At 40.1% G+C, this 24805-nt stretch overlaps 1 protein-coding gene across 3 annotated transcripts in view; it reads left to right on the top strand.

The window, feature by feature from the left end:
• The window catches only part of otud7a (OTU deubiquitinase 7A), a 68788-nt gene extending 53144 nt beyond the window's left edge, over positions 1 to 15644 (top strand). For 2 of the 3 annotated variants that reach the window (XM_017486104.3, XM_017486105.3), the window contains exons 9-14: positions 2678 to 2805; positions 2943 to 3092; positions 8903 to 8998; positions 10456 to 10570; positions 11317 to 11401; positions 11508 to 15644. In XM_017486104.3, the coding sequence (XP_017341593.2) occupies positions 2678 to 2805; positions 2943 to 3092; positions 8903 to 8998; positions 10456 to 10570; positions 11317 to 11401; positions 11508 to 13025 (2092 nt within the window). In that variant the 3' untranslated portion in view covers positions 13026 to 15644. The remainder of the gene's footprint in view (positions 1 to 2677; positions 2806 to 2942; positions 3093 to 8902; positions 8999 to 10455; positions 10571 to 11316; positions 11402 to 11507) is intronic. The other variant, XM_017486108.3, reaches the window with a different exon arrangement.
• The last annotated feature ends 9161 nt before the right edge of the window (positions 15645 to 24805 follow it).

Genomic DNA, 24805 nt, shown 5'->3' with positions numbered 1-24805 from the left:
TAACAGTTAAAAAGTCTTTAGAAATTTACATATTTGTTTTGTTCAAGAATAAAAATGAATTAAACAGCTATGAGTAAATCTCTAAAGCAGATATGTGTCACTCACATTAAAAATATTGAAATGCAAAATTATAATTAATTAGATTAGATTAGAATTAATTAGATTAAATTAAAATTTATTGTCATTAAGCAGAGTACAAGTACAAAGCCAAAAAAAATGCAGTGTGTAGAATTTCATTTAGAATTTTCAACATATATCTTGTTATTGCCAGTGACATTGAAGGGTTAACACTCATGATTGATGTTGCCACAGACACTCTAAAAACTGCTGAATGCCCAAACAAAGAACATTTACATTTATATTTATTCATTTAGCAGATGCTTTTATCCAAAGCGACTTCCAAATGAGGGAATACAAGCAAAGAGATATATCAAGCAGAGAACAATACAAGTAGTGCTACAATACAAGATTTATAATTAAGTTCTAGAGAAGCACAATGCACAGAGTAGAGGTGTAAGAGCCAGAGTGAGTTTTTAATTTATTTATTTACATTTTTAAAAATAATGTGGGGTTGGCATTTTAGGGGTTATTTACATGCTCATGTAAGAGGTGGGTCCTTAGCTGTTTTTTGAAGATAGTGACAGGTTCTGTGGTCTGGATTGAGGTTGGAAGTTCATTCCACCACTGAGGGACAGTTAGTTTGAAGGTTCTGGAAAGGGACCTTGAGCCACACTGAGTAGGCACTACTAAGAGTCGGTCGTTAACCGATCACAGATTGTGTGATGGAAGTAAACGTCAAGGAGATTTTTGAGGTAGGAGGGTGCTGTTCCAGACAAGGTCTTGTACGTGAGCATGAAGGCCTTGAATTTGATGCTTGCGGCTACAGGAAGCCAGTGGAGGGCGATGAAGAGGGGTGTGACATGGGTTATTTTGAGCTGGTTGAAGACGAGTTGCTGTATTCTGAATCATCTGAAGGGGTTTGATGGAGCTGGCTGGGAGGCCCGTGAGTAATGAGTTGCAGTAGTCCAGTTTTGATATGACAAGAGCCTGAACTAGTAGCAGTGTAGCCTGTTCGGTGTGAAAGGGTCTGAGTTTCTTGATGTTATACAGAATGAACCTACAGGACCGTGCTGTTGTTGTAAAGGTCATATGTCATCAAAAGTCACCCCAAGGTTCCTGGCTGTCCTGGTTGGCTTGAGTGTGTACATCTTCGTTGATTCATAAGTGTTATGTAAACGTCTTTATTGATGCTGATCCCTCCATTTATGGATTCCTGACTAGGATTATAAGCAAGCTTGCATAATGTGCTGTGTGAAAACTGGATCATTGTTTAAGCACAATTTTATTGTTTTGATAAAAAAAAAAAATACCCATAGTAGTAAACATCACACAAATGCTCATTTTCTTCTGTTCCATCAGTTAGTATAATTTCTTGTTTCCATTATGGCATTAATCAAGCATATGAAACATATAGACCTGTTACCAAAAAGACAGCATTTAAAAGCTGCTGCTACGAATGAGGAAGAGAATACGTTCAGTTAAAGGAGTGATGAATTGTGCTGTGAGATGATTATTAATCATGATAGCACAAATAGCAGCCTAGAGAGCAATGTGCATGTAAATTGGATGATAGGGGAATTTTATTAAAAGGCTCTTCATTAGAGTTTGGCAGTACTGCTTTGGGTGTGTTTAGTATGTTTATGAGTGTTTATGTAAGTATGTGTGTGGAAGTGTGGGAGGACTTAATTTTGCTAAATTCCCATAAAGTGGCAAACAGGGGCTGTAAGTAAATTCTCTCTCTCTTATTTGCTTTCTCATCCTCCCATCCTCCTCCTCCCTCTCTTCACCTCTCATTATGGTATGCACACAGATGCAGCTTTTGTAGCTAAGCTTAGAGCCTTTTATTATTTCTTAAATGTTACAGCTTGTGTTAGACGTCAGACACCCAGGGATAACCTCTTTTAAAGCTGTTCAGTCAGCACAGGATGAAAAAAAGAATGTGTGAAATAGTGCTGTTTCAAGTGGAAAACTGCTTTGACCTCTAGTTTGATCAAGAACTACCAACACGAGGCTCTTTTGGGGTTTGCTTATGCATCTCCTTTGGATTTTTCTCCCTTTAATCAAAGTGCAGTTTGTAAGATAGAGGCAACTCTAGAATTATTGGCACCCTTTATTTATTGGTTACCTAAACCTCTACCATCTGTACCTAGCCATGTTATGTTTTCATAGGGTATAAATATGAGGTTGTAAAATTCCTTTGTAATCCATTACCATGGAAAAAACAAAAGAACTTTCAACACAAAAGAGACAGATGGTTATTGGCCTGCCTGAGTAATCGATCTAAAAACAAACAAACATGCAGTTAAAAATGTAATTAAGCACAAGTAGAGCAATAATAAAACATTTTACACATCTGAAAGAGTAGGACATTTGCCATGAATTGGACCCATAATCACTCTGTCCCTCCACACAGTGAGGAGGATGACGGAGTAAACGCAAGAGCCCGAAGGTCACTCATTAAATATCATTCAATTTATATATTAATTTTTGCTTTTTTTCATGGAGGGTGCCAATAATTCTGTACATGACCATATAAAAAAAGAAACCTAAATAAATTTAATCAGAATGATGTGATACAAAGAGTAACAGTACTTTTGTGCGCCTTTGTGTTCTGCAGTGTGGATAATTCAGAGGACCCTGTCTATGAGAGTCTGGAGGAATTCCATGTGTTTGTGTTGGCTCATGTGCTGAGAAGGCCCATCGTGGTGGTGGCTGACACCATGCTCCGAGACTCTGGGGGAGAAGGTGCCAGCACACACACAGGCTAACATACTACACAACTCCCTGGCACACAGAAACCTATTATTTTTCTCTAAATATTCACACTTCACTCAGCTGAAATGCATGCTTACATCAGTTTTATCCCTCATTTTTCTTTACAGCTTTTGCACCCATCCCTTTTGGAGGCCTCTATCTTCCCCTAGAGGTGCCACCCAACCGATGCCACTGCTCTCCACTGGTGCTGGCATATGACCAGGCTCACTTCTCTGCTCTGGTCTCTATGGAGCAGAGAGACCAGCAGAGAGAGCAAGGTAAGTAACCGAGGAGCACTTAAGCATTTCTGTAACAGTCAGATTAAAAATTTTTTTTTTTTTTTAAAGATTATTATTACGGGACCATTATGTTCACAATTACATTTTCTTTCACATTTTTTTAGATTTTTGAAAAAAAAAAAGAAGAGAAACGATGGACAGAAAGATCAAAAGCTGAATAGAGAATACCGAACAGAGAGTGAATGTAGACTAAGAGTCTGTCAGTATGTCGTATGTGAGAAGGGCAGCTATTTGGGAACATCATCATTTATAAAGGGCCTGTGGAATTTAACATTAGTGCAGAACACACTTTTTTTTTTTGCTTGAAAGCTTAAAGTTTTACAAATGTGGTTTGTTTGATGATCCAATATAACATCTGGAAATACATATTAATACATATTAATTACCAATATCTCATTCTGTTCAGACATTTTAGTATTTTGTATTGATTTTCTGAAAATCAAGCCTAAATATTCTTAATGAAGTATTGCAAAGTGCCTTTTTGTTACCAGATATAATTCATAAAGTTTTATTTAGTAATTAATATCAGTAAAACAGACCATTAAATGCTTTCTCAACAAGAGAAGTATTTCACATGTCAATACAAGCAGACATTTTATGTGAAATCAGTCTTTTGTAATCTTTTGTTTGCTGTCCAAGTCTATGCAGAAATATGCTGATTCATTGTTTACTGTCATGAAGCCATATGAGTTTCCTTTTATATTACCTTTTCACAATATAGGAAATGATCCAGACCTTTGGCTTAATATAAGGGACAGTAGGCAGTTCTCTGTCAGAAATGTATACTTTCCTACTTCATGATTTTTCAAGACAAACCACACAGCAATGTACAGAATCAGTTTTGGAAGTAAAATGATCATTAGATTACAGAGAGCACTCAGACCAAGCTCTACCAGCCTAACAGGCACACATGATGGATAAAGTGCACTATAACTAAATGATGAAGCTAGGGATAATAATCTAGCAAGCCCTAGACAGCAAATTAAATGTCTAAGAGTGCTCCAGTCGGTCAGATAGGCACATGTGATTTGGGGTGTGGTCGGGGAAATGGGGGGAAAGTGGGGTGGTGGGCAGATGACATTCAAGCATAGTTCCTGCAACATTGATTCTGTTCAAATTAGTGAGCATGATTCAGAAGCAGAAAATCAGATCAAGCCTGGTGTCATCCCCAACGAATAATGCAGATCTAGATCTAATTACCTACAATCAATTATTCAGGAGACATTCCTTCAGACTTCAGTCAGCATGGAGTGGCCTTCAGCTAGGGAGAAGTGGAGGGCGAAATAAAATATGAAATGGAGCAGAATGGATTTGTTTGAGTAGATGCAACTTTCTAAAGTGGTCAGTGCTCTTGCTGAAAAGCACATTTGATTGACTGGCTATTCAAATTCAAAATGGGCCTAATCTAAATGGGCCTCTAAAATAATTACAATATTACAGCAGCATTCCAGTCATGTGGTTTTAATCTTCTGGTACTCAGATAATAAGCCATAATCACCAAGTTTATGTAATTTTTAAGTTCCATATCTTCAGGATAAGGATAAACTGCACACAATACTTTGGAGGATTTCCGCGTGACCCTGTTAATTACTTTTCTCTTTCACAGAAGAAGAAAAAGAGCAATAAAGGAGCATAGTTACAGAAAATTGAAAACGTCCCTCCAAAGTCATTTGTTATCTGAACGATGAAGAATTTTACATCATAATTCCAGCTGACACTGTGCAGATGTTGGTGTGCAAAGCTGCTATCATAGGGACAGATCTATTACCAGGCCAAAACACATAACCTGGCTTATGATAGTTCTAAAGCATCATTTGACAGAAGCTTCAGAATTATTGGCACCTTTCATGAAAATATGCAGAAATGAATGTGTGATATTTTGAGCATGAACACATAGGGATGTTGTATGATTTTATATTAACACAACATTTTTGAGCAGTGCAGTGGATTTTTTATTTTTTGTACGAACAGTATCAGCACCCCTGCAGTTAATGTTTGGTGAAAGCTACCCTGTAGAGAGTAACAGCACTGAGTGTCTTCCTGTAATGTCTAACAAGTTTGTAGATGATTGTAAAGGATTTTGGACCTTCCTACAGAGAGAATATTTCATTTGCACTTGTGGACTGATTTCTTCTGGGGTTCAGATCCATACTAATAATGTTAAAAATGTTAATACAGGGTGTATTAACATTTAGAATAGCAGCACCATTATTTTTTAAAGCTCTTATGATAATCACTTTTGATAATGCATATATTTATATATGTGAGTGTGTGTGTGTGTGTGTGTGTGTGTGTGTGTGTGTGTGTGTGTGTGTGTGTGTGTGTTTGCCAGTTCTGGTTGAAGGGTGCAAATAGCTATGGAGTTAATTGTTTACAGCCACATTGCTAAATAGTTAGATGGGTTAGATAAAGAAGGGCTGGAGGAAGGGATTGTAAATATGGAATAAATTTATTTAAAATAGAAAAAAGTTATTTAGACCCAGTGAATGTGAATGTGACCAGTAATATGGCTTTCCACTCCCACTTCCCTCTCTCTGGCCAACAATGATCCCATGCAGAAGATTTTAATCTCCTTTATAAATATTCTTAGGTTTGTGCATGTGGACTTCAGTACAGACCCCAGGTTTTCAGTAGGGTTCAAATTCAGAGACTGAGACAGATATGTTCTGCAATGATTTCTGTGTTGATTTGGAAGTAATTTTGGCAGTTCATGTTGTTGAAAGCTCTATCTATGCCCAGGTCTGAACCTCCTGGCAGAGGCACCCAGGTTGTGAGCTGAAATATCTTGGTACATAGCAGAATTCATGATGCCATCAATCTTTACAAGAGCCAGCTCCTGAACCAACAACCAAAAAAACAGCCTCAAAGAAAACTGATACAGCATCATACTTTACAGTGGTCAATCAGGTGCTTTTCCTTGTATGCAGTCCCATTTTGTGGCCAAATCTGCTGATGCTGTCCATGACTGAAGTGTTTGATTTTGGTCTCAACTGAAAAATGATGCCAATTATAGTTCTGGTAAAGCTTTGTTAAGATCAGGTGATGCATTTTGTGATGCTCTCAGGAAGGGCTTCTTTCTTGCAATGCTTCAGAACCATTTGCTGAAAAGGATATATTTGACAATTCATTTCAAATCCTAATAACCAAAGAGTCAACTAAACTGTGCAACTGTGAATCTATTTTCCCCCTCCTTCACCATCCTCCTCACTATGTACTGTCCTATACTCATGGGTCCTATTCCTGGCAAATATCCCAAACCTGAATTCCAATTCCTGGCAAATTTCCCAAACCCAAAAACTTAATCTTTTTGTTATGGCCCTAACTGTACTTAATGGTATTTTTAATTGCTTAAGTATTTATACCCTAGTGAACCAGGACTGGGTACGGGCAACAGATTCTCTCAGGACTGAGAGCAAATTAAATATAAAAGTGACTTTTTTTTTTAATGACACTTTCCTCTACATTTATTTAAAATATTCCTTAGGGATATAATTTTTCCCCCTAGAGAATAGTTCAAATGAGAATGATGTTTTAGCACAAAGATAAATACATTCTGCTGTTTTGAATTTTGAATGACAGTTTTATGTGTAAATTTTTACTTTCTGTCATTTCTGCTCATTTTTCTAAAGGACCTCAATAATTCTGGCGGGCACTGTATGTAGTAGGTACAGTTACCTACTGCTCACATAAATATATGGCTGAATGCTTGGTGCTTTGTACGTTTTTCCTGAATGCAGTCACTTTGCTTGGTCAGTATCCAGTAGATGGCAGTGTCTTACTGTCTCTGTGTTGCATGCAGCAGCTCTTATATGCCACCAGTTCCCTGGTGCTCTTGTATGGCAGATGGATTTGAAGCTTGAAATTAGAGGAATTCAGTGCACTTGCATTGCTCCAGGATGAAGGAGCCTCTCACCATAGTAGCCTTCTGAACTGATGCCATCTCACAGCACCTTGTTATTATTGCACCTCTTTATGTATGTGATGTGAGACTTGTGAGAAACTGATACCTCTTGAGTGGGAGAAATCGATGGAATAGTGTGAGCTTGACAGGGCAGACACAGGCAGAAACTGAAACAGTTTGTGGATGTTAGTTTTGTTGTTGAGTGCAGGAGAGGCTGCTATTCTCTGAGTTCAATGAGGTCATCTGTAGTATAGTGTAGACAGAGCCACGAGGCCCCACACTCCCAGATTCCACACACACATAAGCACACACACGGAACCTGAGCTTCTTCCACTGATGGCTCTGACTCATTTTCCCCATATTTATTCTTACTTTTTACTTCCTTTCTCTGAGAGCTTGTCTTCCATTGCTAATTAGAGCACATCAGCCTAAGCTAACAAATCAGTACAATGTCCTGCTCTTTTTTTGTCTCTGCTCTTGTGTGGAAGCTGCATTGTGTCTTTCATTTTGGCCTGGCCCGGTGATCTTTTCTTCTCTCCCTCCATCCTGTTTCTTCCGCTTAGGCATGCCAGGCAGCGTCTGTCCATCGACTGTGTGTTCAGGTGCCAGCAGTTTCCCCAAGAACACTGAGACTCCGTTCATCTCTGAGCGTTTGTGATAGCCCCCCCCTTCTGTGTCTTCCCCTTCACATTCACACACATTCCATTTACACAGCTGTGGATGCACCAGCTCAGTGGAATGTTAATCTTGCACCTCTTGTTTTTGCACCTACACTCATTTCGAGTCTTCATCTTGCTGATGGGTGTTTATACTCTCAGGTGTATCCGGCTGTAATACAGATACCCTTCCTCCCTCTTTCTGGAGCTGAATGGTGTCCCTGTGTAAGCCTGCACCAGTCCTGCTTTAATCTGCCAATGTCGTGTGCGGTACCCAGAGCTGTAGACGCTGAGTGAGTGGAGTCCACCCACACCAAACCTCAGCTGCTATTTCGAGACTCATTTTTAAAAGACCTGCAGGCTTTCCTTGGCATCGAAGATTGGCCCTTAAACTGATCCTCCTATAAAGGGGAGCATTTTGGCGCATACTTTTATGACACTTCCTGTTCAACACATCCCAGGTTGCTTCAACTGAGCAATGAGGCTAATGCTTGACAGCAGGGATTTTGTATACTGTGTGTGTGCGCGTGTGCGTGTGCGCGTGTGCGCGTGTGTGCGTGTGTGCGTGTGTGCGTGTGTGCGTGTGTGTGTGTGTGTGAAGGTGAAAAAGAGTGTGGTAGAATACATGTGTCAAAGATAAAAACTTATATTCAGGTTATATTCACAGCTCTGAATTCAGGTTGATAATCAGAATTTTACACCATCATTCAAACAACACAGGCCAAAGAAATATAGAAATAATGAAGAAATATAAAGAAATATAATTGTGCCCATATGCAATGATTAATATTATCCACTAGAGTGAGGGTATTTAAAAAATAATGCCTTTGAGCTTTGAGATGTTTTCAATAGGATTATATTACACATACCGCAGCTCTTATGACAGATCTGCACTCCAAATCTTTATAAACACTCCCTAAATTTTCCACAAGCAGCGCCGCACTGTGCAGCGAGACACACACACCATACGTCATCCTGTACCAGGGAACCACAGGAATTGGAAGTTGCTGTATAATATCGGGTGCCAAAGCCCATAAGCATGTCATCTGTCAGCAACTTCTGTTTGTATAATGCATCCATCTCTCACCACTTCCACTGTATCGGAAGCCCACCGATGCTGGTCAGTCATCACTGAATTAAATCTGCTTTAAGTTCTCTATTTTTTTTTTTTCATTGTCACTTTGTCTGTCCTGTCTCGCATCTGCTAATATTTCAGGAAACTCTCATTTTAGTGTGCCCGCAGCTCAGTGACATCAGAGTGCGTATGCACGTGGCCGAGGTCAGTCGAGGACAGCTCACTATAGCTACCAGCAGGGCCAGTGAATACGGTATGTTACACTAGGGTCCCCTGCTGCAGAACTGGCAGGGCTGGTGTTTGCTTCTGGAGTGGGATCAAATGGAAACACTATATAGGCTGAGGCTGTGTGTGTGTGGGAGGGGGGTGCATGACCCCATGTCCGCTGTCTTACCCTGTTCTAGTGGAGACTGTGTGAGGAAAGTGAGTGTGTGAAACACATCTTTGTTCGGGAGCTTGGGAGCATATATGTATACATTCTTGTTTGTATGTGTGCATTATTTGTGTATGTGTGTGCCACTTTATACAGCATGTGCTGTCCCTTCTGCAATCTGCTTTGGCTTGCTCTCACATCCTGGACCGCCGCCATTTGGAGTGGTACTGCAGAGCCACGGTCAAAAAATGTTTATTTTGACCCTGCAGTACAACCCAAACATGTTGGAGATTATCCGTATCAAATATATCTATATCTGTCAGCCTGGGTTTATAAGTCCAGTGTGTGAAAATACATTTTATTTAATTAATGATGTAATCCCTTAGCACAGTAAGCAGACTAATTTATTGCTTATTTATGGTCCACAGTGTTAATAATAAAACTCTTATTATGGCTGTAGCTTTTATATACTGAAGTGTAGTTTGTATATGTACATGAAATCCTAACAGTTATTTGCATGTCAGACTGAGTCGTTACAGCCTTGCTATAGTTTCAGTTCAAAACTGTGCCCGTGAGCTGACAAAGAGCTCAGCAAGAGTGAAGTAGGTGTGTCTTTTGCTGCTGTATCTGACTTTCTTTTTACTTCAGACCTCACTTTTGACACACCTAGGTCTATCTGTTTGCCTGCCATACACCACTGTTGGTCTGTGTCTTTCACCAGAGGAAAGATTACACCCATAATGTTGTTTAAATGAGTCAGAGTGAGGCAGTGTTCTCACTCATTACTGGCAAATGTCAGAGCTACTGTGAGAGAAGAGATTTATGTTCTACCAGAAAGAGAGAGAGAAAGAGAGAGAGAGAGTGTCTCTCTGTGTGTGTGTGTGTGTGTGTGTGTGTGTGTGTGTGTGTGTGTGTGTGTGTGTGTGTGTGTGTGTTTGAAAACATGGACTGGATTGTCCTGTGTGTATTTCTCACCAGTCCTAATTTCTCTGTCTCTCTCCATCTCTATTAAAACATCTCTGTGGTTAACTTTATCCTAACCTATCCTTGCTCTTTTCACTTTCTAATTTCACAGTATTTCTCTTATCATTTGAATGTGTGTCTACTGCGCTTGATGAGAAATGTCCAGGAAAGCATAAGAAGAAAAAGTGTGAGTTAGGTGGCAGGAGAGTCAGAGATTTTAAGTGTCGAGGTGATGCACAATACAACCAGTGCACATGTGTTTGTCAGCTATCTTTATAGACAGTCCCACAGTTGCCTGCTGTATCTGTTTCATTACTGTACTTTTGACAAACTTCCTTTCTAAGGCTGCAGTTCCTCTCTCCTCTCTGTCACAGCCGTCATCCCTCTGACAGACTCCGAGCACAAGCTTTTATCCTTGCACTTTGCGGTGGACCCAGGCAGAGACTGGGAGTGGGGGAGGGACGACAACGACAACGCCAAACTGGCAAAGTAAGATACTTCAATCCCTTCCATCTGTCTGGCCCATGACTACCCAGGGGCTTAAAGGCTCTGCTGGCTGGCTCACTCTGTCACCAAGTGCTTAAAGAGGGGAAGCTCTGTTCGTGCTATCCCCCATGTAAGGGATTTCGCCGGACAAAATCTGGTCATCAGAATTCCAGTAGAGAGAAACGCGAATGCAAGCCACCGTGCATATTTAAAGTCCCTACTATAATGAAAAAAAAACAGCATTCAGTCATCTGAAAGTTTGCCACATATTTATATAACCCAGTGGAGATATTGAATTTCTCAATGATGAAATGACTTGAATGTGATATTTTCATTCGAAAAAAGTAGACAAAGATCACATCAGGATGTACAAAGATTTAAAGCAGACATCGATGCTGAAATGAAAGCAGTGAAATAACTATTTCATCATTTCCTATACTGTTTATTAAGATTATGTACTGTATTGTCTATCTTGTGGTTGTGTGAGTTACAGTTTTTGCATTACTTAAAACTGGATATCATTTGAACCAGTTGTTCTTTAGGAATTTAAGAGGCTAAAGAATTAACTGAAACTACTGTATAATCTATAAATGGCTTAATACAAGAAGTTCTTTAGTTTCTTCTGAATTGCATAATTTCCCTTGAAGCTCCTCTGTCCATTCAGAGGAGAAAAAAGTCAGCATTCATCAGATGTAAGTCATGTGTGAAAGTGTGAGATACACTACCCTTTCTCCTTTTTTTTCTTTTAGTCTCATCCTCTCATTGGAAGCAAAGCTAAACCTCCTGCACAGTTATATGAATGTAACATGGATTCGAATACCATCAGAGACACGAGTGCGTAAGGAATTAATCTCTTAAAATCATTGGGTTGCTCCATTTCCATGGTTGATACACAGGGTTACAGAAAGTGTGTTTTGATTCACCCCTCTGTCTATTATAGGCTCCCCTTGCTCAACCCGAGTCACCCACCGCATCAGCAGGTGAAGATGTGCAGTCTCTGGCCGAATCCATGGACTCGGACCGTGAGTCTGTCTGCAGCAATTCCAACCTCAACAATGGCAAGACTAGCAAAGAGAAAGACAAGGACAAGCAGCACAAGGAGAAAGACAAAGCTCGTGCTGACTCAGTAGCCAACAAGCTGGGCAGCTTTAGCAAGACTCTAGGCATCAAGCTGAAGAAGAACATGGGTGGTTTGGGTGGTCTGGTACATGGCAAAATCAGTAGGTCCACCATAGCGAATGGCCGTGCTGTGGAGAGCAGTGAACAGAAGCCCAAGAAGAAGGAATCCAAAACACGCAAAGGGAGCAAAGAGGAGTCGGGCCAATCTACCAGCACGTCATCCTCTGAGAAAGCAACCAGCCCATCTCCTACTGATAGAGCTTCAGGTAACTCCTCTGGAGAAAGACAGGCCAGTTCAGGCAAAAACCCAGATGAGCGGACTCTGGACAACTGGAAGTACAGCACAGATGTCAAGCTGAGCCTGAACATCCTTCGTGCAGCCATGCAGGGTGAGCGTAAGTTCATCTTTGCTGGTTTATTGCTGACCAGCCACCGGCATCAATTTCATGAAGAGATGATCAGCTACTATCTGAGCAGTGCGCAGGAGCGCTTCAGCACTGAGCAGGAACAAAAGAGGAAAGCTGAGGCTGAGAAAAAGCCCCAGACCAATGGAACCCTCAAGAAGCCTGAACAGGAGAGCACATTACAGAGAGAGCGCTCGGACAGCTCTCCCCCTGAGAGTTGCTCACCTGTTCTGCATGCCAGCCATATCCATACACTAAAGGGCCAGGGAAGGAATAGCCCTACCCTTGCTGCTTCCCCAATTCCCATCCCTAATGGCAGCCCGACTCCCAGTCTCCCATGCTCGTCCATGTCACCTGTCCCCTTCTCTTCCCCCAGTCAAGGTGCTAAGCGTCACGAACCTATCCCGGTGTCCGCCCACTATAGCCATACACCACCCATCCAGAGGCACAGTGTCATCCATCTGAGAGATAGCAACACGCAGTCCTCCAGCTACCAGGATGATCCCTATAAAATTCCAGTGGGGACGCTGAAGACCTGTGCCACGTATCCGCAACAGAACCGCTCACTGTCCTCTCAGAGCTATAGTCCAGCACGCATGTCTGGCATTCGCGCCGTCCATGGTGGAGACTCTGTACCGTACAGCATGGCCGGTGAGCACAAATCTCACACATATACCAATGGCTTTAATGCAAGCTATATCCGGGACAGTCTGGAGTTTGCTGACGAGGAACTCACACCCCACTCCTGGCTCAACCATGACAAATCCAAGATCCGCAGTGGAACCTGCCCCATGTACTGCTTTCAGCAGAAGCGCTGCAAGAGGGAGAACTGCTCCTTTTATGGCAGGCCAGAGACAGAGAACTACTGCTCCTACTGCTACAGAGAGGAGCTGAAACGCAGGGAAAAGGAGGGCAAAGGACATCGGCCTGGATAGCCCCGCTCATACACACACATGCAGTTCATCACTGATGTGTGTGTGTGTGATTAAAAGACAGCAGTGACATCATCACCCTCTGCACTATGCGAGTAATAGACAAATACTGGCATACCGTTTTCTAATCTATTTAAGAATGATCTCCTTGTAATCTTGTTACTTTTCTCTCAATAGCAAAATGACACTGCAGTTTGGCCAGAGATTGTGTTGTCATTTTATTTGTCAGTTTGTTTTTTGTCCAAATTTACATCCTTTTACTTGTTCTAGAGTAAAAGCTCATGTCTGTGCATTTTGCTCAGTCTGTAATATAAAATTTCTAGTACTAGCTGAAAGAGATGTAAAAGCATATGTCAGTCACCTCTGAGCTCTCCAAAAGCTACTGGGTAACTCATTTGAATGCAATACTTCAATCAATATCTCAATAGCAAGTAACATCTTTCTGCTTTGAAAATAATTCAAATGGGAGGAAGAACCATTGATAAACATGGAAGTTTTTAAAAAGCAATAAGTTTGGTAATGAGCGCAGTCCCTCCCCTTTTTATCTATGCATTCTTAATGTCAGCCATAGTGTATTGTCTTTATGCAGAAATGAGTGTGATTTTATCTGCCTGGATGTAAGAAGATTGTCCTGAAATTTCATTTGTGGCAAATCAAAGTGTGCTGCATGGTATGTAACATGCTTTTGATTGCGCAGCACATGACTAGACCTCGTGTACATCGGTTTGCATTCCATTTAAACTCTCCTCTGAACCATCTGATGCAGTACAGTGCCATTTATTCCTATCTGTGTTTTGCAATATATCACATTCTCGGTAGCAAATGGCTTCTGTAAAATAAACCACTACTACTACTACTACTATTGACAAATTTATACAATGCAAGAGTAACAATATGATGGAATACAAACCTTTATACACCTTAGTGTAGTGTCCTAAAAGTGAAAGCAAATGGAACTCGGTGATGTTTGTCAGTGTTGGTTACACATTGGTGTGTTGTAGGTTGTGGCTGTTGCTCATCATTTGTTCTGTAACCCACAAGCACACACATGTCAATCTATCAACAGACCCACCTGCGTTTGCCGTAAAGAAATCTGTGCCAAAAACATTCTCCTATATTTGACTTTCTCAGGTACTGTGTTAAATGTGTATAGTAGTATGAATCCCCAAATTGAATCACTAAATTTAAAACTTAAGATCACTATCAGCATATTAGAACTAAATTGGATTTAAATTTTAATTAACAAGCAAGAGTGGCTTGTGACCATAGATTTTGGTGGGGTAGGACAACATTAATAACAACATAACCTCAAACAAAATTAAATGACACTTGACTATAAGCTACTATATAGTGATTTTTTTTTTTTTAGAGTAACCCCATAATGGGCAAATGTGAGTCGACGAGACATGAATGTACTTCAACAAACTAAGTATGGTTATGATGGTTTCTGTTTGCTGATAATTTCGCTCCAAAGACACATTAACAACCTAGTTAGTTATGTAGATAGCAAGATAAAACTCTAGGTTAAACTTGCTAGTCAAACCATTTCTGATCAGGGAAAGGACTAAAAAAAACCTATGGACTAAAAGATGGCAGTATTCATTTTGATAACTTACTTTCAAATGTATTAAAAAGAAAAAAAAGAAATTAAATTCTGATACAGCAGGTGTAGATCTTGTAGGTGTAGATCTTGTCACAGTATGAGACAAACACAGAAGGGGTAATATCATTAACTGTCCTGTCTGCTGCTCCTCCCCCACTCATAAACAATGCATTCATAGAGTAAGCATGGGGCAGAGTGGTTGCTGCCCCAATGGGTCTAAGTTTGTGCTTGTTGTAGTTTCCATTTTTTACCACTATGTGCAATAATAACAACTCTATGGAGCTGAATGAAGCACTGAGCGCACTGTTCCAAGATTGCATCACATCTAGAAAGGGGAGCTAATTAATGGAACATTAGCTTGTATCTGTCAAATGCATTTTTTTTATTTAATTGTTGGTCACTTAAAAGAGGTCATAAGTATTGCAAGGTTAACATCCATTTGCAACAGTTATGTTTGGCTAGGCTCTGCCCCACCTGCCCCTATGGATGAGCCACTACTGTTAAAAAGACATAATTAACAGCAACAAAGGTGTTATGTAGTTGTATATCACGGCAAATAGCCACATCACAGCAGGCGTCTTGTAACTCTAAAACGTAACTTGCTTTGTGTACTAGGAAGGTCTTGATTCCTCTGCCATTCGAAGCACCAGAAGGCCTAACAGTATCATTATTGCTAACCCCTGTGTAAGCATGGGCAAAGTGAAGTTCTCTCCTAGTGCTCCTGTTCTTCAGGCGAGTGCCGAATATGAGAGCATTTCTCACTGATTTCTGGTGTGTGTCTGTCTCTCCTGGATCCTATGTTCTCCCCACTGAGTTTTCTTGCTCCTTATTTCTATGTGCCCTCCTCTTCCTCCTTTCTATGTGACAGAATCATGGACTTGCACCGTTTTAGAATTGTAAAATATGATTTTATATTCATTTGACAGTTTTACACTAAATTATTAATTTGCACATTATGTACTGATGTAAATAGTAGGAGGAAACAGGAAAAGAACAAAACAAGATTAGTTTGTTGTTAACACTGTTGACTGTGCCTTCTCTTTATTGTATGCAAGTATGGCAGAGTGCGTGGGTGTTTATGTGTATGTTTTGCTATGTGTATGTCTGTGTCATTTTCCTCATTGTCCTGTAATTTGAGCTAGGACGAGCTATGTTTTCAGTCAATATAAGAGCCCAGATTAGACTGTCTGCTTGCTCACATACTGTAATTGATCACATGGAGTGAAAATAGACTACAGCATTATACACCCTTTGCATTTTGACCCACAATCCTGCAGCATTTCAGTTCAAGCCTGACAGCTACAGATAGAAAATTACACTCAGCAGCTGTATTACAGATCACCTGCCTCACAACTGCCCTGTGGCTCAGCAGCTGACAATAAACTCTTTTCTCTATGTCACGCTGTATGCATAAACCCACATTCCATACATGCATATGGAAAACATGGATGGATTGGAATTTAAGATGCTAAATTATGAAGTACAGTGTAGTATCTTTGTTCTGAAATGCATCCTTGCTTTTGCACAAGGGCTTTCATTTGGAAACTTGGGTTTTACCACTTGTTTCACATGCTAATATCCTCACTCAGAATTTAGTAGAAGAACCAGAATAACAGGAGCTTAATGCACTCACGTTACCAAACACAAACTTTTGTTTATGTGCAAAGATATTTTAGTGTCTTTAAATAAAATTGCATTTTACCATGTTTAAAAAAAACAATACACACACAATAATGCTGAGACATGGAAACATCAATCATTGTCTGTGGTTTCATGGTATGCTGCTATTATACTCTGTATGGCAGCAGTCTAATGTTTTAACAACATTTTACCTCAAGGTTCAAGAGAGACAGCGAATTACTCAATCATCATTATCATAATCGGCTTAACACTGAGCGACCTCACCATCACCTCTTACTCATTAAGGGTTTTGTAAGGGCTTTAAGTGGCCAGTCTTATCCATACAGCCACTAATATAGACACAACACAGAATTCCATAGCAGGGAACACACTTATGATATAATGCACTACTGATAGTGGGAGGCGATCTAGAGTATGTGCTTGATAGAGTGCTTATGACGTGTCAGCACTAAAGACTTGATTATACATACCCACAATTTGAAATGAACAGATAATGTTTTCTAAACTGATACAAATACAGATATGAATAGGTGGAGGTGAAGAGAACAGAGGTGTGCATCCTAAGGGATGCAACAAAAAAGTTGCATGAGAGGGAGGTTTATACTTTCATGTACATGAACGGTCAGATATGAAACTTGTGGGCATGACCAAGCAGTGAGATATGAAGCTTGAGGGACAAAGAAAGACCACATTCACTAACAAGAATGATGCATTTACAGTGTTCATTTATTTGTCCTTAGTAACTCAGGGTTGTGTTGGTTTAAAATAGACTACTGGTTTATTTATATTTTGGGAACCCAACAAAATTTGGTAGAAAATATCATGGACAGAAACAAACAAAAATCAAAAAGAGACCCTACTCTTCCCCTCAAAAAAGAAAGCAAACCCCCAGCTAGGTTAGGTAATGTCCAATTTGGTTTTAAAATCAGAATACTGATACAAATATTTTGAACACTAAACAGATATAGATAGTAGCATTGCATTATACACCTAATATCCATCCATCCATCTATTTTCTATACTGCTTATGCTACACAGGGTTGCGGGGAGACTGGAGCCTGTCCCAGGGGACTCATTGCACAAGAGGTGCCAGCCCATCACAAGGTACAATCACACACATGTTCACACACCCATTCACACATTACAGACAATTTAGAGACGCCAGTCAGCCTACAAATCATGTCTTTGGAGTGGGAGAGGAAACTGGAGTACCTGGAGGAATCCCCTGAAGTACAGAGAGAACATGCAAACTCTGTGTAAACCTCTAAGCCACTACGCCCACACACACCTAATATATACATACAAAGACTAGATCTTTTCAAGTTAGAACTAGCACATTGGCTATTTTTTTTTTATCTTGACCCTAATGGAAAATTCACAGAGTATACTAATTGGACATTTTCATTTGGAATCCAATGCCAAACTGACACCATGGAAGATTCATTTAGTGCCTTATTTTGAATTCACATTCCATTTGGAGTTTCATGGGCTACACATTAGAATGAGATTTTTATGCGTTAGCATTTGAAATATGAATCTCACATGCCTTTTTAAGTTTATGGGAATTTCATGTCATCGTACAATTATTATGGAAATTTTACGATGGTGACCTGTGCGCTTCATGTGACATTTTGGAGTTAGGTAACTTTCCTTCAGTTGTGGGAATGGGAATATCTTTATTTTCATGGCACCTCGTACACCTCATGTGGGTCTTATGAGTTTACATGGAGTTCCCATGGTGACCCATGGATTGCAATGGGAATAATCCTTAAGGAGTTGTACAGTGCAGTATAGACAACAAGCTGTCAGCAATACAAAGTCACCCTTAATAGTACAGTTTGAAATTTTAAAAACATGCTTGTAAGTCTGTAATAAAACCTGGAATAATCATATAATTAAAGTTATTAGTAAAAACAGTTATTCACAATATTGTCATTCAGTCTTGCTAGTTTTATTTCAGGTTTCTGTTTTTAAAAAAAAATAGGCCCAGAAATTACCTCTGTTCACAGCTTAAGAAAAGCCATTCAGTTCTGTTCTATTTCCTTAAAATAACCCCTGAAGCATGTGTAGTTTTAACAGGTGGGGTGGAGTCAGTGTTTTCATTGCAATTACAATTTGCCTTGTATACAGCAGAGGCTCTAAAAATTACAAAAAGCTCCTTTAAGTTAAATTGAGTTTCTGTGGAGCTTTCTTCCAAACATCTGCCTGCTACATGCTTTGGCTCATGGCATTAGCAGTGCAAATTTTGTTTGACATTAGCCCAGGACTAAGTTCATCCAAAATGTGAATTGAATGTGAATGAAAGTAAACCAGGGAAGGATAAGGTCATCATTTGCATGCCATAAGACCTTTTGTGTTCATGAGTGTGTGCATGTGTGTCTCCTTGGGTACAGAAGCCTGTATTATATGAGTGAGTATGTCTCTAGTGCATTGTTAGAGAAAGAGCCGGATAGTGGGAGACAGTCTGGGGGAGGCATGCTACCATGTGTGCGTAGTGTGAACGTTACTGCAGGATCTCGTGACTGGGCTGTGGCTTTAATGAGCTGTGCTAGTTTGTGCACTGCACAGATTGAGCTCCATTGTACACAGCTCATACCACACTGAGATGGGTCAGGGGATAGAGTCAGGTCACGCTTTCCAGTACAAAAAAACAAAAGTCTCTGTTCACTGAGGGACTGGTGCTTTTATGATACTCCGTTTTTACATGAGCCGCATTTCCACCAAAATTACCCCGAACAGTTAATCCCAGGAACCTTTTTCAAGGGACCATTTGGTTCCCCAGACCTCTGTTGTCTGCATTTCCATCGCGGTCTACAGTACCGTGAAGATTAGGCAAATTAGTCCGGTGACATATGACAAACCCTTGGTGAGGATATGAAGCCTCGAATTATGCTACAATCAAACTCATTATTGGCACAAAGTAAGCTCATTTTAATGATGTAAAATGTTTTCTCAGCTCATAAAAACATGTAGGAGGCTCTGATTGGAACATAAACCTTTAAACAGTAACAATAGAGTTTGCTGCAACCAAACCGGTGGTCTAGTGGTTAGGATTCGGCGCACTCACTGCCAGCCCGGATTCGATTCCTGGTCACAGAATGAAATTTTTTAAATCTTTGGATAAAGGTTTGCATTTTAAATACAGACAGTCTATTTTCTGAACTCTGATAATGACACTGCACAACAACAAGCATGGAGGATATTCAAGCTGTGCTGCTGTTAATTGCGATGTATTGCTTTGCTAAAGAGGAAAAGAGATGAACAGTGGAGAAAACCGTGGAAAAGAGATGAGCAGTGGTAGTAAAGCGAATTCAGAATGCTCATAATGCTAGACTTAATATAAGCAAACTGATTTTATCAGCTATTTTAAGTGTACTTTTTCATTACGGGTCACCGTTACAAGTTTCCACTGTATTTCATCCTCAGCATAAATACTTAAGGCCTGAACCTCGTCATCGGTCCATCGATCGTATATTTTAAGAAACTCTGTTGTGTTGATTCAAATCACAATAAACAACAGTTACTGTACACACCACAACAGACTTTTAAAAATGGTGGTTGAAAAAAAGACACTCGTGCATTCAACCAATCAGCATGTTCAGCGCCTAAGTCAAACCCCCCAAAATTCCTGGCTTTTGAAAAAGTACCACCTCCCGAGTAGGGACTTTGCGATGGCTAAACATTTTACCTGGAACTTAATTTAGACCGTGGTCCCTGCGGTGGAAACATGCAGAGTACCTCCCAAAGTCCCTAGTTCCTGGGGAAAGTTCCTGTGGTGGAAAAGCGCCAGTGGTCTTAATTTAATGTTTGTTTATGGGTATGAGACATGTCAAATATATTAAAATATATAATGTATAAAAGTTGACTCAACGTAACTTCAGACTCAAAGTTAAAAAGAAGATCTAATTTTTGAAATCAGCATTGTTGGTTAAACTGTGAGAGATCAAATGAGACTGTGAACCTGCTGACACTGAAGAGGCCACGTGGAAGAGGGGAGAGGAGACACAGTGGAAACAGCTAAACACTTTCTGCTGGTGTATATGTGTGTGTGTGCGTGTGTGTGTGGGGGAGAGAGGAAGGATGGAGGGAGGGAGGTTTCATGCATACCCTCCCTTTGTATTTTTTATAATTTATGGTAGACAGAGACACTAGCGGCAGACACAACACACATAACACACACTTGATAGGAATGGCAATGAAGCACAGTGCGAGATCCCTGTTGCCACTTGTACAGGAATAATTTCCCTATGAGTGCTTATCAAAAACACTAATTATCATCTTTGCTTTCATGTCAGTTGTAGGCACATCTGTCTCTGCTCTCACGTAACAAGACAAAAAAGAGGAATTTAAATACCTCTGATAAATATTGATGCTTATCTGGCGCCCAGCTCTCCTTTAAAGCTTACAGAATGAAACATGAGGCCTTGGTGTGATTTCAAATGGAATTCAGTGCAGCATGTTTCAACATACATCTTGTTTTGCTTTCTCACTGGGATTTGAAAGCTTTTGAGAGTGCGACTTAAAATTGTGATCTGGTCTGAGAGAAGTTTGGAAAACTTTAGAAACTTGGAAAAATCTGTCCATTGTAAGATATTTTGAAGTTACTGGTTAATTGTTGAGATGTGGACCCATAGGGTGAGCAAGCAAGTGAATAAAGAAAGAAAGAAAAAGAAAGAAAGAAAGAAAGAAATTTTAATGTGGCCTTTTGATTTTGATAAAGGCTTCTTTATTGCTCTCTAGTGAGTGTGTGTGTGTGTGTGTGTGTGTGTGTGTGTGTGTGTGTGTGTGTGTGTGTGTGTACATGCCAATGCCAGCCGGTGTCGCCCCCACACAGACTGAGAGAGAGAGGAAGCCCAGAGAGGTCACACTACAGCAACACCCACTGCAAGACACCCACACACAGTCTGAACTCAAGGTCTGTCTGCCTGGTTGCCTCTCAGAGCTCTGGGCACCACCAGCCTACCACCACCCACTCGCTCTCTCTCTCTCTCTCTCTCTCTCTCTCTCTCTCTCTCACTCTCTTTCTCGCTCTCTATTGCACTCTTTCACTCTCTCACATACACACACGTGCACTACCACACACTCAGACTGCCCACACTTTCCTCTTTATTTCATCTCACAGGCTATAAATTCAGCAGCATTAACACAGGCCTCCCTTAGCCATGACACCAGATATGCATGACACCCCTAAAGATAAATAAAACATTTACAGCATATGTCTACTTGTCATCTATCTTGTGTTAATTAACTACAATTCATCAGTTCTTACCATATAACAGGCAGTGGTACAATATAAAGGAATGAAGCAGAAAACGTGTTCTTATCTCTTTACCCTTAAAACACACGCACACATACACACACCCCTCCACCCACTTAGTCGTGCTCAGTAGAGGAACACCATGTTCTCTGGGTTTGTAAAGCTGTCCTCACATGGCCCCTCCTTCTGCTGTGTACTCATTCACTGTGGAGGAGAGACTGCAGAGCGTGAGATTTCACGGTTTGGGTTCTGATATAATCAACAGTCTGCTGTTTTATGCCAGTTTTACAGGCTATGAAGCACAAGGTCAAACAATACTACTACTAGGAAAAGAGTCGTTTATTTTACAACAGAGTAACTACCTAGTATGTATTAGTTATTAGAATGTGTATATTACTTTATGTAACTTTATAAAGTAACTGAAATGATGTAACAGTGCATTCATAAAAACACAGACTGTTCTGTGTACCTATTGCATTGTGCAGCAAAGTACTGCTCTACAAACCTTAGAGTTTCCGCAAGTTACTAAGTATGAATTACTTGTAATTACCATACACTTACCTATTAAATGCTAGATACTCTATGTCCATTTGGGAACTAACAGTAGGGACATGGCCCTAAAAGTCTCAGGAAATTATGAAATTGTTCCTAGTTTAGTTTATTTAGCAATATCCAAACTGTCATTTTAATGAGTTGCATAAAGAGTTACATCAATAAAGGCCAAGGTATGACAATCAACTGGGCATCTGTAAGATGTAAGTTCAACCCATTGATTTTTTTTTTAAATAATAAAAAAAAGCCAATAGCATTGTTAGTAAAGAGTAATAAGAAAAAGCCAGTCATATGTAACTCATCATAATATGCCCATTATGCTTTTGGTTCTGCCAAAGCAGGAGCCAAACTTCATAACAAACCTTACACGTCAATATGATGAAGCTAATACAGAGAAGATATTGTTCACTGTAAATAATGGATGCATGGATGTGTTCATTAGAGTTGCCAAGATTGCCACCAAGTGAACAGACACAGTGGGAGAGTGAGATAGAGCAGGATAATGCAAGGTGAGGTAACTATTGGATCAATTAATCATTATGTGAATTTTGAGTTGTGTATGCATCATAGTTTGAAAGCCAGTGGTGGTTCATCCACATATATCAGCCGTTCAATATTCAGCCATTCAAATGTTCATCTTCATAAAGACCTGATTCACAACCCTATACATTTTAAACTCAACTGAAATACTAATGACCTCTTTTGAGTGACCAACAATGTTGATGAATCATGGGACAGCATGCTTCAGCTCCATAAATGACAGGGTTGTCAGAGTTGTGTTTTTTGTTGGGTGGTTTTTTTTGTTTTTTGTGGCAAATTGGCATAGTTTAAAAATATTCAGAGGCTGCTAAAAGCTAGCTTTAAAGTAAACAATAAGCCTAAGTGCAGACTTAGACTTAACAGAGTATGTTCATACATACTGTACAGGGACTTGCAGCGACAAAGCTTCTGGAGACCATTCATTTTCAATGAGAGCTGGCGACTTCCAGCAACATGAGGGACAGTGACCATTGGCGACTAGATGTGGGCGTGTCCAGTGATGCTACAAAGTTGAGAAAAGTTTATCTTTATGCAAATTTGGAGAGACTTGGCACAGTGACTACCAGTGGGACTGAAGACAGTAGAACGCAGGTGATTGCTGCCTGCGAGTCCAAATTGTTTCGTGGACCCAGACAGTCCAGTGCTTGAACTGGATGAGTCCAAGACGAGCACAAGAAGTGGTAGACTGTATCCTACCTATAGCACGTTCCCAACACTCTTCACTTATCTGTACTCCTAACTCCTAATGCTCGTTTCCCATGCATTCCTAATTTTGGTACTCGACTCAGTACCTAACGCCAGAATAAAATCATATATCCTAGAAATCATTCCTCTCTGATGTGGATTGTTTGAAAACAAGTTTTCCCAAGCCTGTTCAGGAGGTGCAGAGGGGAAATTAGGAAAACATCTAGAAACGAAATAGATGCGTCACAGGGAGGTCATAAGTAGATGACAGATTGGCAAAGCTATCAAACACACCATCGGCATACAGATTTTTTAATTGTTTAATGCCCTTGTCATACCACACTGAAAATGTATAGTCCAAACACGATGGAGGAAATAAGTGGCTGTTGCTTAAAGGACCCAAAGAGGATGCACCTACAAATTTTAACGCCCCGTCTAAATTGATACCAAATCTTAAGTGTGTTAAGGACAACTTAATTATCGGTATATAGAGAGTTTTGTAGGTAGAGAGGAATAAAGTAAAGCAGGTAAAGAGGATTCCCTACAAGATGATAGTTCCAATTTACACCAAGAAGACCCAGGAGATTTAACCCAGTAGCAGAGTTTATGGATGTGTGCAGCCTAAAAGTATGTTTTAATCAGGATTTAAATCAACTATAAAATATAAATTGCATTCCTAATGCTTTGCCCCAAAACCTTGGAACACTACTCCAGAGTTTAGGGGCAAAAAAAAAAGAAAAACATGTTTCACCGGGTGAGCTGAAAAAGATCTTTAAGACTAAACAGCACATCTGCTTCAGCTGACCAAAATGCTTGGGGTGGACTGTACTGCTTTAGGAGTTCAGTAAGATACTCCCAAGGTAAACTAACAAGCAAGATTGTTTAATAAATGCAAAAAACAACAACAACAACAACAAAAACAAACAAACAAAAAACAATAACAATGGCAATCATTGTAGATAATCATGAGTTCTGCAGCATTCTGTCTAAATCTATGCTGAAAATGAGCTTTAATAAAATGTTAAACAATGAGTTTCAAATGAGGCACTCCATAACACACCATGACTGGAGCTACAATTCACTTTGCTTTCAAAAACTGGCATCCTAATTCGATTATAAATAGAAATAGCTGTTGACCTCAAGCCATTATGTCTTCCTTTGAACACCTTGTCTATATGGCAACGTGACCTCATCTTACCATAATTATTCTCAAATTTGCAGTAAATTGTTGGTTCCAGGCTGGCAGAATATAGTTTCTCCAAGAGAAGGGGACGAGGAAGCAGAATCTTGCAGTGTACTCATCATAATAACAGTATCAGAGGAGGAAAGTCAGTAAAAGAAATTCACAAGCTGCCATCTGAGCTGGGTTAGCCTGCCAAACACAGCTCCTGCTTTGTAATTAGACTTAAGAGTGGGGAATATATTAACTGTAAAACACAGAGACACACACATATGCACATGATCCCACAGACACCATCCCCCCAACCTCCTTTTCACCACCACACA

The sequence above is a fragment of the Ictalurus punctatus genome, chromosome 14 (assembly GCF_001660625.3).
Source record: "Ictalurus punctatus breed USDA103 chromosome 14, Coco_2.0, whole genome shotgun sequence".
In the NCBI taxonomy this organism is placed as follows: Eukaryota; Metazoa; Chordata; class Actinopteri; order Siluriformes; family Ictaluridae; genus Ictalurus; species Ictalurus punctatus.
This window is presented reverse-complemented; position numbering and strand designations above follow the sequence as displayed.